Consider the following 15,003-nt stretch of genomic DNA (forward strand, 5'->3'; position numbering starts at 1 on the left):
TAATTCAAAAAAATGATTTTTCCCATACAAATTTATACGGAAAATTGAATCGCTTTGCGCAAAGTGAGGACTTAACCAATCGTTACCAAACTTTGGGGAGTTGTTAAGGACCCTATAAGGAACCAAAAAGTTGATGTGCTAGCTAAATTTGGACAACTTAATTTTTTCCGTACAACCATATTACACCCTAATGACCCAAGTTAAAGTTATATTTCTTGGTGGTTCAAACTTTATTGCAAACAGACAAAATTCTGTTTGTTTTGATAAGGGACCATCCATAAACCAAGTGGACACTTTAGGGGGGGGGGGGTATGGCGATTGTCCACGCTCCTTCCAAAAAAAGTTTTTTTTGTATGGACAGTTGTCCACGAGGGGGGGGGGGGGGGTTGAGATTTCCAAAAAAGTGTCCACGTGGTTTGTGGATGGTCCCTAAGTTTCCAAACAAGTTTCCCTTTCACACTACGGTTTTTCCTTACAGTCATCCAACATATTAGGAACACCCACAAACTCGGAACACTTTTGCGGTAAATTGTCAATAGGATATAAAATGCAAATTTTCTTTCGACTTTACAATTTATGTTTTATTTGGGCCATTGTTTTGCTCTTTCCTCTGTAAAAGTTGATCTTTTTAAACAAAATACTATATTTCAAGACTATTTCATCAAATGCAGCAAAACACTGTCTCCATTTTTACTTGTTTCATAATTGTTGGATGTTATAGCACCTCTTACAATTACTAAACACCTAATTTTAACTGCAAATTTCAAAGAAGTAGAGTTTTTCGTAGAACAAAATTTGCTCAAAACAACAACTAAATGCGAAAAAAAATGCGCATTAGAGGGTTAAGGTCGAGGTTATTTCCAGATTAGTGTAAGTTATCAGAGTCTGATTTGAAGTCTTTCTTGATCTTGAGAAAAATGTATATTGTAAGCTGTTCACAATTTCTTTGGACTCTTGGAGACTTTGGAGGTTTTCCAATATTCAAAAATACTAAAAATTCTTAATATTTCGGAGTCTCGAGTAATAGAACCACGATTTGTTAAATTCAGTATTATCTCATTTAATTTTCAAACGAATCTAATAGATTTTGCTTTGCTAAATTACTCATCCCAGTACGCAAAAATGTTCTCTCTTCTAACCCACAGTGTTTTATGTCGACTTGGTCGAGACATTGCACCATTTTCGTCGACCCATGATTCCCCTACTCTCCACCAGGAGGCTTTGCGCCGGTTGACAACTGCTGCGAGCCGGCATATTCGGACAGACACATCGGGTGCAATATACAGCGATATCGCCTTCAAATGCATGACTTGACCATAACACAAGAAATCGCAAGGAAAAGAAGCGATATTTTTTCTTCCAATCCGGCAGTCGTGCAAAAGACGTTCACTTACTCACTCACTTGCCGGGATTTTTTCTTGCTTCTTTGCTCCATAAGCTGTCGATTTTCCTATAGAGGGTTGGCGTGTAGAAGAAGCTGACAGTCTTGTCGGTTTTAGTTTTTTATTTCTAGTGTGCCATTATCGCGTTGTCCAGTTCAGTTTCTGTAAAGTTCGTCAGTGCCTTCTGTTTGTTGGGCTGTGCTTCCGCGTTTCTTTCCATTTCTTTCTATTTAAGTGTTACTTGTTACAACATAATCCAATTTTGTTACGGTTTTGCGAGTCTGTTTTGCAATTGTGATAAGTTTAAGAAATTTCCAGCCGTCAAAAACCTCCAATCATCATGTCCAAGCCGAAGGTGTTGATCCTGGGAGGTAAGGACAAATAATCCACCCCCTTCAAGATGACTTGAGCTGACTTTGCCTCTTAGCCTTGGTCGACCACCAGCTCAAGGTGTTCCCCCTAATTGATGTAATTTGATTTAATGGTAGGTATCCTTCGCGAAACTGGAAGAATGCACAAAGTGGCCAGTTCCGTTCAACTACAACGAAGAAGTAGATTACAAAAGGGAGAATCGAACAGGGAAAAACCAATAAATAGCATAGCACAGAGCAAAGACTTGAATGAACGACGACGACGACTATCAAGAGACGATGACGTCGAAAGTCCGTGGAGAGTTTGATAAACTTGCGGGAGGCTGAATGCAGGGTTGTCAGGGTGGTCCCGAAGGCTGCATATTTTTTTCCTTACTTCGAAGCTTATCTTGGAAGAACTTGGGTGGGATGACGAAAGAGTATGAACTTTGGTGTTTGGTTAAGCATTCATGGTGTACAACGGATCTCTTTCATTTGGTTCGCAGTTTACTGTGAAGTACCTCATGACTCTGGGTTGATAATTAGACCCTTATACTTAGCATATTTCACAACTTGTGCATTGTATGTTCACTATGATACCAGCACAGATTTAAAAGTTCAACCAGGTTGTTAGTAATCCTGTGGAAACTTCAATTTGCCAACATTTTGATTATTATTTTTTGTATTTGAGTTAAAAAAATCACCTTGTGACTCCCTCTATTGATATGCCTGAGAAGGGTTAGAAATTTCAAAAATAACTCTTTTGGAGTTTGAAAAAACGTACCACGCTTGTTCACGATTTTGGGAACTTATTTTTCTTCGTTTAGATATTTTCTTTGATATTTAAAAAAAAATATTAGTGAAATATACAGTCATCCCACCATATTCGGATCAGTTTACAGATCGGCCAATGTTCAAAAAATCATAGAAAATCGATAATTGAACATAATGATTTAGTTTTACCTTCATGTGCAAACTTTTCTTGTTATCTTTCGATTCAATAAATCGACTGGCTGAAAATTTTTACGTTTTATATCACGTTTTTAAAGAATAACATTGCACCTTGAAATCCACAAATTCGGAACACTTTTTCCCTACGGATGTAAACAAACTTTGGATCTATCCAGGAGTTCATGTTTTTACAAAATTATGACTTCACACACTGAAACCAAAAAAACTCAACATAAGTAATGTTTTATGAGTCGTCTGACATTTTTTTTTGTTAAAATCAGGTGTTTCACAATTGTGGGAGGCACAATAACATCCCACAATCACAATCATGGAACAGGCCGTGTTTTGCTGCCTTGGATAAAATAGGCTTGAAATGCAGTTTTTGTTAAAAAGTACTACTTTTACTAGTGAAATAACAAGTGAAAGTCCAAATCAAGGTCCTAAAAATATTAAGGTCGACAGAAAAAAAATGCATTTGGCATGTATTAGCAAACTATCACAAAAGTGTTCCGAGTTTGTGGGTGTTTCCGAATATGTGGGATGACTGTATCAACTTTAGTCCATAGAGTTGTCTAAGCCCGATCTCACGCACACTAACACGCCATTTGTTTTGCTGGCTGGTTCAAAATTTAACCTCAATCTTTTTCGTGTACGTACACGCAATACATGCGCACGTAGATAACTCTATCAGGGCTGAGCTGTACGATTTTGAACTAGTTAGTCGCTGTTGGCGGGTTTAGGGCGCCAATGTTCCTGCCGAGGGCGCTTCTCCTCGTAGGGCGCCTATATTTGTACAAGGGGCGCCAACTGTTGAGCGGGGGGGGGGGTGGAATATGTTATTCGTTTTTTGCTTACAAATAATAACAACTACGTCAATACATTTTAAAAACCTTTTGATATGCAAAATTCCAACCGGATCTATTCGACTGTCATTTTATGCACCTCTATAAATCCCCTATTTGGATATTTCATTTTCATACAAAAATATTTCATTTGAAATACAACTTATTGTACCTAAGAAGAAACTGTAGAGTGACGGGACAACATCGTAATACTAGACATTACAAAATCACAAGAAAACACTCGCTCAAATTAAGCAGTTTTCTAAACTATTTTTTGAAATTACCCAATTAACTATTGTGTTTCAAATGTTCATAGAATCTTCTAAAAAAACTATGGGATTGTTTCTTTTTCCACTGATGCTCTTTTAGATGTAACCACCAACTGAAAAAAAAACCTGTTCTCCTTAATACGAACGATTCGGTTAAAATCTACCGCATTACAATTATCTTACCATTATGAAATCTTACTAAAATATAAATCTAGCATTTTTTAAATTATATTGAAAATTGTATCAAGTTAAAAATTATGTATGGGTCAAAAAACGATACATCTCTCATCACTTCTAAAGAACAAAAAAAATTTAAATGATAGCGAAAAACTTTTAACGAAGGATTGTTCTTAGATAGTTTGCCATCATCTTCCAAAATTATGTTGGAATTTGATGAATCGGTTGAAAAATTGAAACTAAAATAATGCTCAAATACAAACCAAGGATCAAAACAAATTACTCAGCAATGTTACTATTTCCAAGGAATCGTATTGACATGCTACAATATTCGAAGTGGATATTTTAAAACTTTGAGGTACTTTTCGACCCATTTCAAAAAGTTTATTAAAAGGTAGATTTTTTGAAAATCATTTTTGGTGAAAACAGTACCCCAAATATATATAGCTGCCAAAAACACAGTTTTTGTTCTAGGAAAGTTACATTTTCAGCAAACGTTTTTTAAGATGTCTCCTACTCAACCCTTTAAACAGAATTTAGTTTCATTGAAAAGACTAAGAAATTGTAAAATCCATAAAAAATCATTTTAACCCAATTTCACCATTACTGAAGATAAGTTTTTGAATGATTTGGCACTAAATAGCCACTCCAGCCGCAAAAATTTAATTTTCGCAGCGAACAAAACTGTTTATTTCAAGCACAGACCAGACCCTGCTATACCATAACACCGGTCATTGTATGCTAGCGATGCATAAAACGAACAGTGACCCAGCAACTTAGCAGCATCTAGAAAAAAGGAAAGAATCATCAAAACGGAACACGTCGAAAAGCACTGCTAGTTGATTCAAAACAAACGCGGCAGCGTTTCGCGGAGTAACTTGGCAACTTAGCAAATTTGCAAAATGGAAAGTTTTTCTTGGGCCCTGCTGAGGGCGCCAAATTGTTTAAGGAGGGCGACATTTTTTGTAAAGAACTTGTTAGTCGACGACTAACCTCGACTAACCTACAGCTCAGCCCTGATCTCCCTTAGGCATTTTTTTGAAATTTGCAAAAAATGGCATTTTGGGCGCCCTTGGGCCTCCTGAGGGGGCGCTATATCTTTTTCATGAAGGCGCAGCACAAATCGGCAACTTGGCAAATTTGCAAAATGCAAAGTTTTTCTTGGGCCCTGCTGAGGGCGCCAAATTGTTTAAGGAGGGCGACATTTTTTGTAAAGAACTTGTTAATCGACGACTAACCTCGACTAACCTACAGCTCAGCCCTGATCTCCCTTAGGCATGTTTTTGAAATTTGCAAAAAATGGCATTTTGGGCGCCCTTAGGCCTCCTGAGGGGGCGCTATATCTTTTTCATGAAGGCGCAGCACAAATCGGCAACTTGGCAAATTTGCAAAATGCAAAGTTTTTCTTGGGCCCTGCTGAGGGCGCCAAATTGTTTAAGGAGGGCGACATTTTTTGTAAAGAACTTGTTAATCGACGACTAACCTCGACTAACCTACAGCTCAGCCCTGATCTCCCTTAGGCATGTTTTTGAAATTTGCAAAAAATGGCATTTTGGGCGCCCTTAGGCCTCCTGAGGGGGCGCTATATCTTTTTCATGAAGGCGCAGCACAAATCGGCAACTTGGCAAATTTGCAAAATGCAAAGTTTTTCTTGGGCCCTGCTGAGGGCGCCAAATTGTTTAAGGAGGGCGACATTTTTTGTAAAGAACTTGTTAGTCGACGACTAACCTACAGCTCAGCCCTGATCTCCCTTAGGCATTTTTTTGAAATTTGCAAAAAATGGCATTTTGGGCGCCCTTGGGCCTCCTGAGGGGGCGCTATATCTTTTTCATGAAGGCGCAGCACAAATCGGCAACTTGGCAAATTTGCAAAATGCAAAGTTTTTCTTGGGCCCTGCTGAGGGCGCCAAATTGTTTAAGGAGGGCGACATTTTTTGTAAAGAACTTGTTAGTCGACGACTAACCTCGACTAACCTACAGCTCAGCCCTGATCTCCCTTAGGCATTTTTTTGAAATTTGCAAAAAATGGCATTTTGGGCGCCCTTGGGCCTCCTGAGGGGGCGCTATATCTTTTTCATGAAGGCGCAGCACAAATCGGCAACTTGGCAAATTTGCAAAATGCAAAGTTTTTCTTGGGCCCTGCTGAGGGCGCCAAATTGTTTAAGGAGGGCGACATTTTTTGTAAAGAACTTGTTAGTCGACGACTAACCTCGACTAACCTACAGCTCAGCCCTGAACTCTATGAAAATCCACGAAAAATCGGAAAAAAGTCGAGAATACCGAGCACACCCGTACGTCTCAAGTAACTTTTTTTTTTTTAATTTAAGGTTTCTTTCAATGTTTTAATTTGGGAGCTGAATAGTGGTTCGCAAAACGGCCTCAATTTTTAACTGTCAAAGAGGAACCAATTTACTGTTCGTCAAAAGTTGAGAGTATTGTTATCGATCATTAAAAATTGTTTTTTTTTGCGAGAATGAATACTTTGAGGACCTGGAGTTGAAGTGGAAGGCGAGATCGTATATTTTTTTATAATTATGAATGAAAGTTGTTTATGGAGTCGATGCTGTTGTATCCATCCAGAAGCTGTCTTTATTGTTTGATTCTGTTTGAAAACCTGGTTTAGTGAAAATCTTCTCTTTTAGTTGGATCAGCTTCGCTAGAATTAGCTTTGTAAGAAAAAAGTCATGCTTGTGTTTGAACAGCCTCCTACTTTGTAGATGTAAAAAATGTGGGATCATTCGAAAATCACGTTACGCATTCTTTCTATTCATAACCCAGGTTTTAAATTATTTGAGTATGAAAAGTCTATTGAAATTAAAAATCCTAATGAATAATGGATGATTATGATGCCATGCATTTGACAGATTTTCATAATTTGTTATATGAATTAATAGATTTTTATTTATTATTGAATAAGTTTATCAAACAAATAAAAAAAAAAATGATTTTTTACCGGTTGTACGATAAACAATAACGATCTTCATTACCGAATTCGATAAACCTAAGTGTGTAATGAAAACCCAATATGAAAATAAAGCTTTTAACTAAATAAATTAATCAAAGCTTAATTTCAACGATTGGCCAGCGTCAAGTAAAGATTCTGTTTATTTTTTTCACACTGTTGAAAAATTCGAAAAAATGATTCCAACCTAAGTTTGTTTTCCAAATGTTCACACATATATTTTGTTATCGAATTCGACAAAGTTTACCGAATTTTCAACTTCTGAACAGTTTGGTAAACTGAAAATTAACCGAATTCGGTCAAATTTTGCTGAAATTCGGTTAAATGATCAACATTTTGACAACCGGTTTACCGATCTAAACTTTACTGATTTTTTAACTACCGGATGCGGTAAAAAAATCTAAGTGTGTTTGATTGCTTTTAATTTTTTTTTAGTATTGGTAATTTACCATAGATAAAGCTTGATTTTCAATTTTCATAAAACTGAAACGAATCGATTCGAATAAAATCTAAACGTTATTTAATCTGAGTGAAAAACTGATTGAAAAAAATAAATTGTAGAAATTTTGGTTTAAATTGTTACGCATATGTGGAATATACAGTCTTATCAAACTGAACTTTTTACTGATAATAATAAAAACATTTAAATACTGACAACTCGATAAACCAACAAACTTAATATCAAATTTTACAAAACTCAAACGGGAACTTGATAGATTTTTTCAACCAGGTATTTTAAAATTATTTGATAACTGTAATAATGGTTAAAGGGTAATATACTGCCCCTGATCGCATAAATGTCCCATATGCACTTTCATCGCTTTTGAGTTATGAATGCAGTTTGGTTCAAAATCTTGTGCTCTTTCAGAAAAGCCTACAACATCCAGTACTTTGTTCTAGAAATCAGGAGTATATCCAGTTTTTTCGCGAAAACTTAACACGTAGCCTTATGTGTGGGACAAATTTCAAATGCGTTTTATCTCAGCTTGATGTTTTTGCATATGGGACATTCATGCGAACATGGGCAGTATAAATAATATAAAATTAGAATTAAAATTAAAAATTAAGTTATTTTTAACTTTTTGCAATCCTCTTTCTTATTTAGAGTTAAAATCAAGAATCAAAAACTGTATGTCTTTCAATTTTAAAAACAAAATTTAAAATTTCGGTAATTTTTTAAACACTGGTTGTTTATGTTTTTTCTCTGAATCAAAATAATGAGTTTAATTATTTTCTAAATATTTTCTTTAGAAATTTACTGTTAAGTTAAGTAAAAATTTAGAAATGTTGTTCAATGGTTAACAATGACTCGTTTTTTTATAAAGAGTTTTTTTTTAGTTTGAGATCATTTTTTAGATAAGAAATGGCTATTTTTTGAGGTTCTGAAAAAGTCGGAAAATTGAAAATTAGGTTTGAAGTGGTCATTCTGCTACAACAACATCCCAAAGAAAAAAAGGTATCTTTGCATTAAAATTGCATTGCATTACATTACATTTAATGTTATTTAAACACCCATTTTGAACGAGTGAAATAAAAAGTCCGTAGTAACTGTTCAACAGGGCGAATCTGCGATTGTAAACAAGCAGTCTATAGAGGAGAAAAGCAACTCGCGACAAAATTTTGAGGCTAGGAATTTTGACAGGTATGATTTTCATAAAGTATTCGCCTCCTTTTCTCTCTCACAGAAAACTTGGGAACGAGGTAGCTGTCAAACTAGGCCAAAATGTTAAAGTCACTCACAAAATGAACTTTGAGTGATTTGAGTTCATTTCTGACGTCACGATTTTCTCCTCTATTCCTTTTGCAGTGACAGTTCACGTCAAGTATACGGAAGTATACAAAATTTGGCTTCTTGAATTTTTGGTTCATTTTGCAGAGAACAGGAATGGAACAATCACAAACAAGTGTTTCGAACTTCCTACACCCGCTAAAGAGAGAGGAGGCGAAACAAGCAAATAAAATCCCTCCCGAACTTCTAAAAATATATCAAGCAGTTGAAGATTTTTGTGAATCTCCTTATTAATCAATTTCGTTTTGTTTACACTCATAACCCATCTACAAAAAGTGACAGGTCATTTTCCGACCCGTCACGTTACACCTGCAAATGTAGTAGTAAAAAAGATGTTCCGCCGAATAATCAAGATGATGAATTTTAGAGATACTTTTTACCGATCTTTCGTGGGGGATAGAGGAGAGCCATGTTCCCTTCCGATTTGTCTCTTGATGAGCAGCCTATGCATAGAAAAAATAATTCTTAGGAGAACCATGATTCAACAAATCAGTAACAACATTCCAAAAGGGCGAAACCTACGATCCTGCCGTTTCGGGAAAATCAACATTCAAAATTTTGCAATTCCGATCAATTCCTATTTCCACAAAAAAGCGTGAAAACCATCAATTTTGTCAAAACGTAATAGAAAATAGCAATAATTTCATCATAGAGAGCAATTTGAAATTAATTAAGGTGTTTTTACTATTAAAAATTGAGAAAAACAAATTACGCCTTTTCGAAGAGCGTGCCTCAATTTTCGCCCCACCGTATTCGCCACCCACTCAACCAAAACAACGGTTTAGCCCGTCAGGTTACGCCACAAAGCAAAAGTAAACAACAGATTCGCCCTTTTGTCTTTTGTTCATTTTTCGGGTTTTTAAAGAAAAAAGTGGTGAAACAACTATTTTATCATTGTGTAACGTTACAGTCAGTGATAATACAGTGATATTTGCAACCTCAGTGATAAAAAATTGGTCTAGATAGCCTTCATAAGGAGTCCGATTCAGGCCAAGACTCGTTGAGCTAGGATACACCGTAAGTAGCAAGTTGGTTTGACGATGTGGTCTATATTGAAGTGACGTTCCTTGGGGTGTCCCCGCCGGAAGTGGCAGACATTGCACCTGACGACTATGCCACCCCGGTGCCTTCTCAATCTTTGCATAGCTTCGATGGTTACGGATGCGATGATTTTGTACGGCATTTCTCCTAAACCTCCCTACACTAACTTTTTGTCCTGCAACTGCTCGACCCAGAATCCCCGGATGTCCCAAGAACCGGTAAATTATGGACCTTCATATCTAGATTGTGAATCCAGACCAGATCCGATACTACAATAATTGAAATTAAAAAGTTATGTATTTAGGATCATACAATCTGTGTTTGTTGTGGAATTGTGGTCAGAGACTTCAGAAACATACATTTTGATCCATTTTGAGGATTGTCAGGTTAAAATTCACTAAATTATAACGAAAATTTAGTGTTTCTAAATATACGTCGGAACTTGCAGAAAACACTACATTCGCCCCTCGTGATTGGATGAAAACACAAGGGCGGAAACTCAATTTGGTTTGTTTTGATCAAGCTTCCCATGCGCCAGTGCCAACGCACACCGCGGGTTTGGTTTTCTAGCTTCGGTACGTGCCTGAACCCATTTATGTATTGGTATCTTGGTACATCGTACCAGCGCACCACGACACTCTCGGTTCGCCGCGTCGGTTTTGTGTCTGGCACTCACCCATGGCATGAACCCGGTATATTTGCCAAGGTACTTCACTCGTTACGAGCCGAGGTACGTGCCGTGGTACGCGCTGACGGTACAAAACGGGTTCAATACCACGACACGTACCACGGCACGCTGGGTTCATGCCATGGGTGAGTGCCAGACACAAAACCGATGGGGCGAGCCGAGAGTGTCGTGGTGCGCTGGTACGATGTACCAAGATACCAATACATAAATGGGTTCAGGCACGTACCGAAGCTAGAAAACCAAACCCGCGGTGTGCGTTGGCACTGGCGCATGGGAAGCTTGATTGATGTTGTTGATTAGCCCTTTTGTTTTTTGCTTGTAAAACTACGTATTTTCGGAATTTTGATATGATGGAGGGTGTTTTAGAAACAGTTTTGTTCGCTTTATATGATTCTGACAAAAACTCAGTTTGTTTACATCTGAGGGTTTCGCCCTATTGAAAAGTTGTTACTGAAATATTAAAGTGTCTCCATGAAAAAGTTGTAAAAGTATTTTCTTTGAGGGGACGCATGTTAGTTCGGTTTGAGAAATACTACACTTTACAGATTAAGGTATTTGCATCCTACTCAGCGATAGCATCCGACACGGGTCAACTATTTTTAGCAAGTTTGTCCTTGCGATAGCAGATCACCATCAATTATTTGCTTTTATCTCCCTTCCTTATCTCCATCCCATCCGTGAATCAAGTTCTTACAATCTTGCCTTCTGTTGCACTTTTCTTCCAGGCTGCGGCTTCATCGGTCGCCACCTGGTCGACTACCTCGTGACGAATGACCTCGCGTCGAAGGTCAAAGTCGTGGACAAAACTCCCCCGCAGATGGCCTGGCTGAACCGGCGACACACGGCCGCCTTCGCCAGTCCGGTGGTGGAGTTTTGCAGCGGAAACCTGATCAACGCCGCGTCCTGCCAGAATGCTTTTAAAATCGAGTCCGAGGATGGCTCGAGTTGGGACTTTGTGGTCAACTGTGCTGCGGAGACGAAACCTGGCCAAACGGATCCGGTCTATCAGGAGGGCATTTTGAAGCTGGCGATGAACTGTGCCAATGAGGCTGCCAAGTGCCGTTGCAAGAGGTTCATTGAGTTGAGCACGGGTAGCATGTGCTCGAGCGAGAAGGTGCCCCAGAAGGAGGACTGCCCGGTCGAGCCGTGGACCATGGTGGGCAAGTACAAGGCCCAGACGGAGCGGGAGCTGGGCAAGGTGGATGGGTTGAGCTACACGATTCTGCGATTGCCGATTTGCTACGGTACCGGAGACCGGAAGGGACTTAGTAAGTAGTTGTGCTTATCCAAGAAATAAGTCACTTGACATTGTTTCTTCCTTCGCAGCTCCTCGCATCATCATCTCCGGCATCTACAAGTATCTCAACGAGACGATGAAACTGCTGTGGACCGGATCGATGAAGATGAACGTGGTCCATGTGGACGACGTGTGCGCCGCCCTGTGGGAATTGGCCCACAACGAACAAGCCGCTGGGCAGATCGTCAACATCTGCGACGACAGCGGTGCCACCCAGGAGACCATAACCGACCTGCTCGCGGAAATCTTCTCCATCAAAACCGACTACTGGGGCGTCGTAATGTCCAGCATGACCAAAACGGACATGGCCGGCGCAATCGAGGAGGTCAACGACAAGCACCTGGGACCGTGGGCGGAACTGTGCCAGCTGGACGGGGTGCTCAACACTCCGCTGACGCCGTACATGGACCAGGAGCTGCTGCTCCACAAGCATCTCAATCTGGACAACGGCAAGCTCAAGGGCTACGGCTACCAGCTGCGCCGTCCGAAGATTACGCGCGAAAGTTTGGAGGAAATTGCGCGCGACTTTGTCGAGTCCAACTACTTCCCCAAGTCGCTGCTGGAGTCGTAAGAGGGAAGTATCTTGAAAAGCATCGTTGAACATCACAGGAAACCTTATTGCTCAATATTGTAACGTGGAATGATGTGATCTCGGATTCGCAATTGAGGGAAGACAAAAAAAACATTAATCTTAAATAAAATGCTACTTAGCGAATGAAACAACGATATTAGGTGAGACAACACGGAAGAGAAGTCGAAAATAAGAGAGCCAGGAAACAACAGCAATTGATATGTGAAACTTACTAGTGATCAACTATATTCCTTATGAAGAAGAAGAGAAGTGAGATGAAACTATGTACTAAAGACGTACTTTAAAAAGTGTAGACAATGTGCCTAAACGTGAAACAGTAACTAATCTTAGGACTATTAATTTTGAAATAAAGATTACCACGTAAATAGATTAACTTGGTGTTTTAATTCTAACAATATTGTTTCACTTTTGCGTTGATTGCACCGAATCAAGCCTCAAAACGAGCAATTACTACTATTTTCATCTAAATCTGACTTCCTCCTTTTTTGACACCACCCTAAATTTTCAGTTTTTTTTTTCGCGGAAAATGTGAAAACCCTTTGGAAAACCTCGAATTTCAATCTGTGATATCTTGGAAACTACAAGTCGTAAATAGTCGCTTCACTTAGAGATGGTGATTTAAGCAGATTGCAGACTGGATTTTGCCATGCACACTAAAAACGGAACTTACTATTCGATGTAAAAAATAATCATGTAAACGAGATTATGATGTGAATTTACATTTGATTTGACACAAAATGTCAAAATTTCTATTGGAAAAGTGAAGCACAACTTCTGATGTGACAATACATCTATTTTGACCTGATTTTACATTATATTTGATGCACATAACTGGAGCGTGTTTTAAGGTGTAACGTTACATCAAATATAATGTAATAGCACGTGTTTATTTCTCACGCGCCTGAAGTTGAAACGTCAAACCGCTGTGCATGTTTGGCAAGGAGAATATTTTTTTTCCGCTGGGGAACCGCAAAAAGTTTTGAATCTACCACAACAAGGCCTGGATTGCATGATTAAAAAGCTGACAGAGGTAAGTTTTAATGTGCGCGGTCCTGTCCCAATGAAAAGTGCAGCTTGTTTGTTTTCTTTTTGTTTCAGGTTGCAGTTATACATTTTTATCCGGAAGAGTAGCCGCGGAACTGCTGCCGGGGAAACCAAACATCCGATGTTCTAAGCAGCCAATTAAAGAAGTGTGATGTTTGTGGCGGAATCTGATTAAAGGTGGTGAAAAGAACAAGCAGGAAGAGTTTATGTGCTAATCGTTGAATTGGTGACTTGATAAATGTGGAAGTGTAAATAACGATGAAAACTTAATAAAATCATTCATAACAACCAAATTTTGATTTATTCCTGAGACTATCAAGAAAATGTTTTGCAGCATACGTCATCATTTCTACCGATAAATGTAAAATTACACTGTCATGGTTATTTTTTCAATATCGTGTAATTTTACATTCTTATGTAATATTACGTCTTTTTTGACGCTCCAGTTATGTGCATCAAATTAGACGGAATATTACACGGCTTTTTCTTAGTGTGTGTATATATGATGATTTTCCAAAACAGGTTGCCTAGAAATTGATAATTGGGATTAAAAGCAATTCCATCTGAGCCAGATTCTCACCACCAGCCATCCACTGACGGCCGATCCTACCTCCCCCGCGTACCAGGGACATTTGGAAGGGATTTGGAAGGGATTTGGAAGACCGGAAGTGTTGATGCTCCACTTTTTTTAAGGGGAAAAGGGAAAATCGCCACGGTGTCCCCAACTAAGTTTCGCTTGGAGTTGGACGGTTTTTGGGGAGGTATAAGGTTTAGGATACGCTCACTTCACTTCGTTTGATACCCGCATTGCAAATTATTAAAAATTCATTATTTTCAAAAAATGCAAAAAAATTGAGTATTTTATAAAAAAATATTAAATAAAGCGAAAATGCATATAAAATCAATGCTAAAAATCACTCCAAAAATAAACTTCCCAATTAGACCTTCTAGACCAGGGATGCCACATGGTTTTTTGTGATGTCTGTAAAGAAGTCTGTGTATGTCTGTGCATTTGTCTAAAATTCAAATATATCAATTTACGGTCATAGAAATCCATCAGAAAATGCGTTATAAGCATTTGGAGACTAACGAAATAAGTTTGGGTTGATGTTTTTACAAAATATTAATTTAATGTAGTTTTTTAAAGGTCTGTTCACCTCTAAAAATTTCTGACCCAAGCTCAAATATCTGTGAAACACAGACAAATCTGTGCATCTGGCATCCTTGCTCTAGACCCACCTTCAAGTATACAAATCGAATAGAAAATAAATTATTGGGGTCTTATAACTTCCTGTTTAAAACGATTGAGTTTAGTTAAGCACTAACGGGAAACGGGAAACGATATTTCCATCCACAAACCACGTGGACACATTTTTGGAATTCTCAACCCCCCCCCCCCCACCTCTCGTGGACAATTGTCCATACAAAAAAAACTTTTTTGTATGGAGCGTGGACAATCGCTTAACCCCCCCCCCCCCAATGTCCACGTGGTTTTTGGATGGTCCCTTACGAGAAATCCCGGAAGTTTTTTTCCCTGGCGTAATATTGAATATTTGGCCCTTTTGAAATGTTAGTCTTGCTTCAATTTTTTTTAAATATTGTTTTCGAAAAGATCGAAAA

General features: G+C 38.5%; 1 protein-coding gene across 1 annotated transcript; it reads left to right on the forward strand.

Annotated features, from left to right (window-relative positions):
• Nucleotides 1–1,342: 1,342 nt before the first annotated feature.
• LOC120426011 (uncharacterized) lies at nucleotides 1,343–12,712 on the forward strand. The gene is made up of 3 exons (XM_039590683.2): nucleotides 1,343–1,753; nucleotides 11,176–11,718; nucleotides 11,777–12,712. Exons 1-3 carry the CDS (start codon nucleotides 1,723–1,725, stop codon nucleotides 12,316–12,318), a joined length of 1,116 nt encoding a protein of 371 aa, XP_039446617.1. The 5' UTR covers nucleotides 1,343–1,722; the 3' UTR covers nucleotides 12,319–12,712.
• Nucleotides 12,713–15,003: the final 2,291 nt, after the last annotated feature.

This window comes from Culex pipiens, chromosome 1, assembly GCF_016801865.2.
Source record: "Culex pipiens pallens isolate TS chromosome 1, TS_CPP_V2, whole genome shotgun sequence".
NCBI lineage: Eukaryota > Metazoa > Arthropoda > Insecta > Diptera > Culicidae > Culex > Culex pipiens.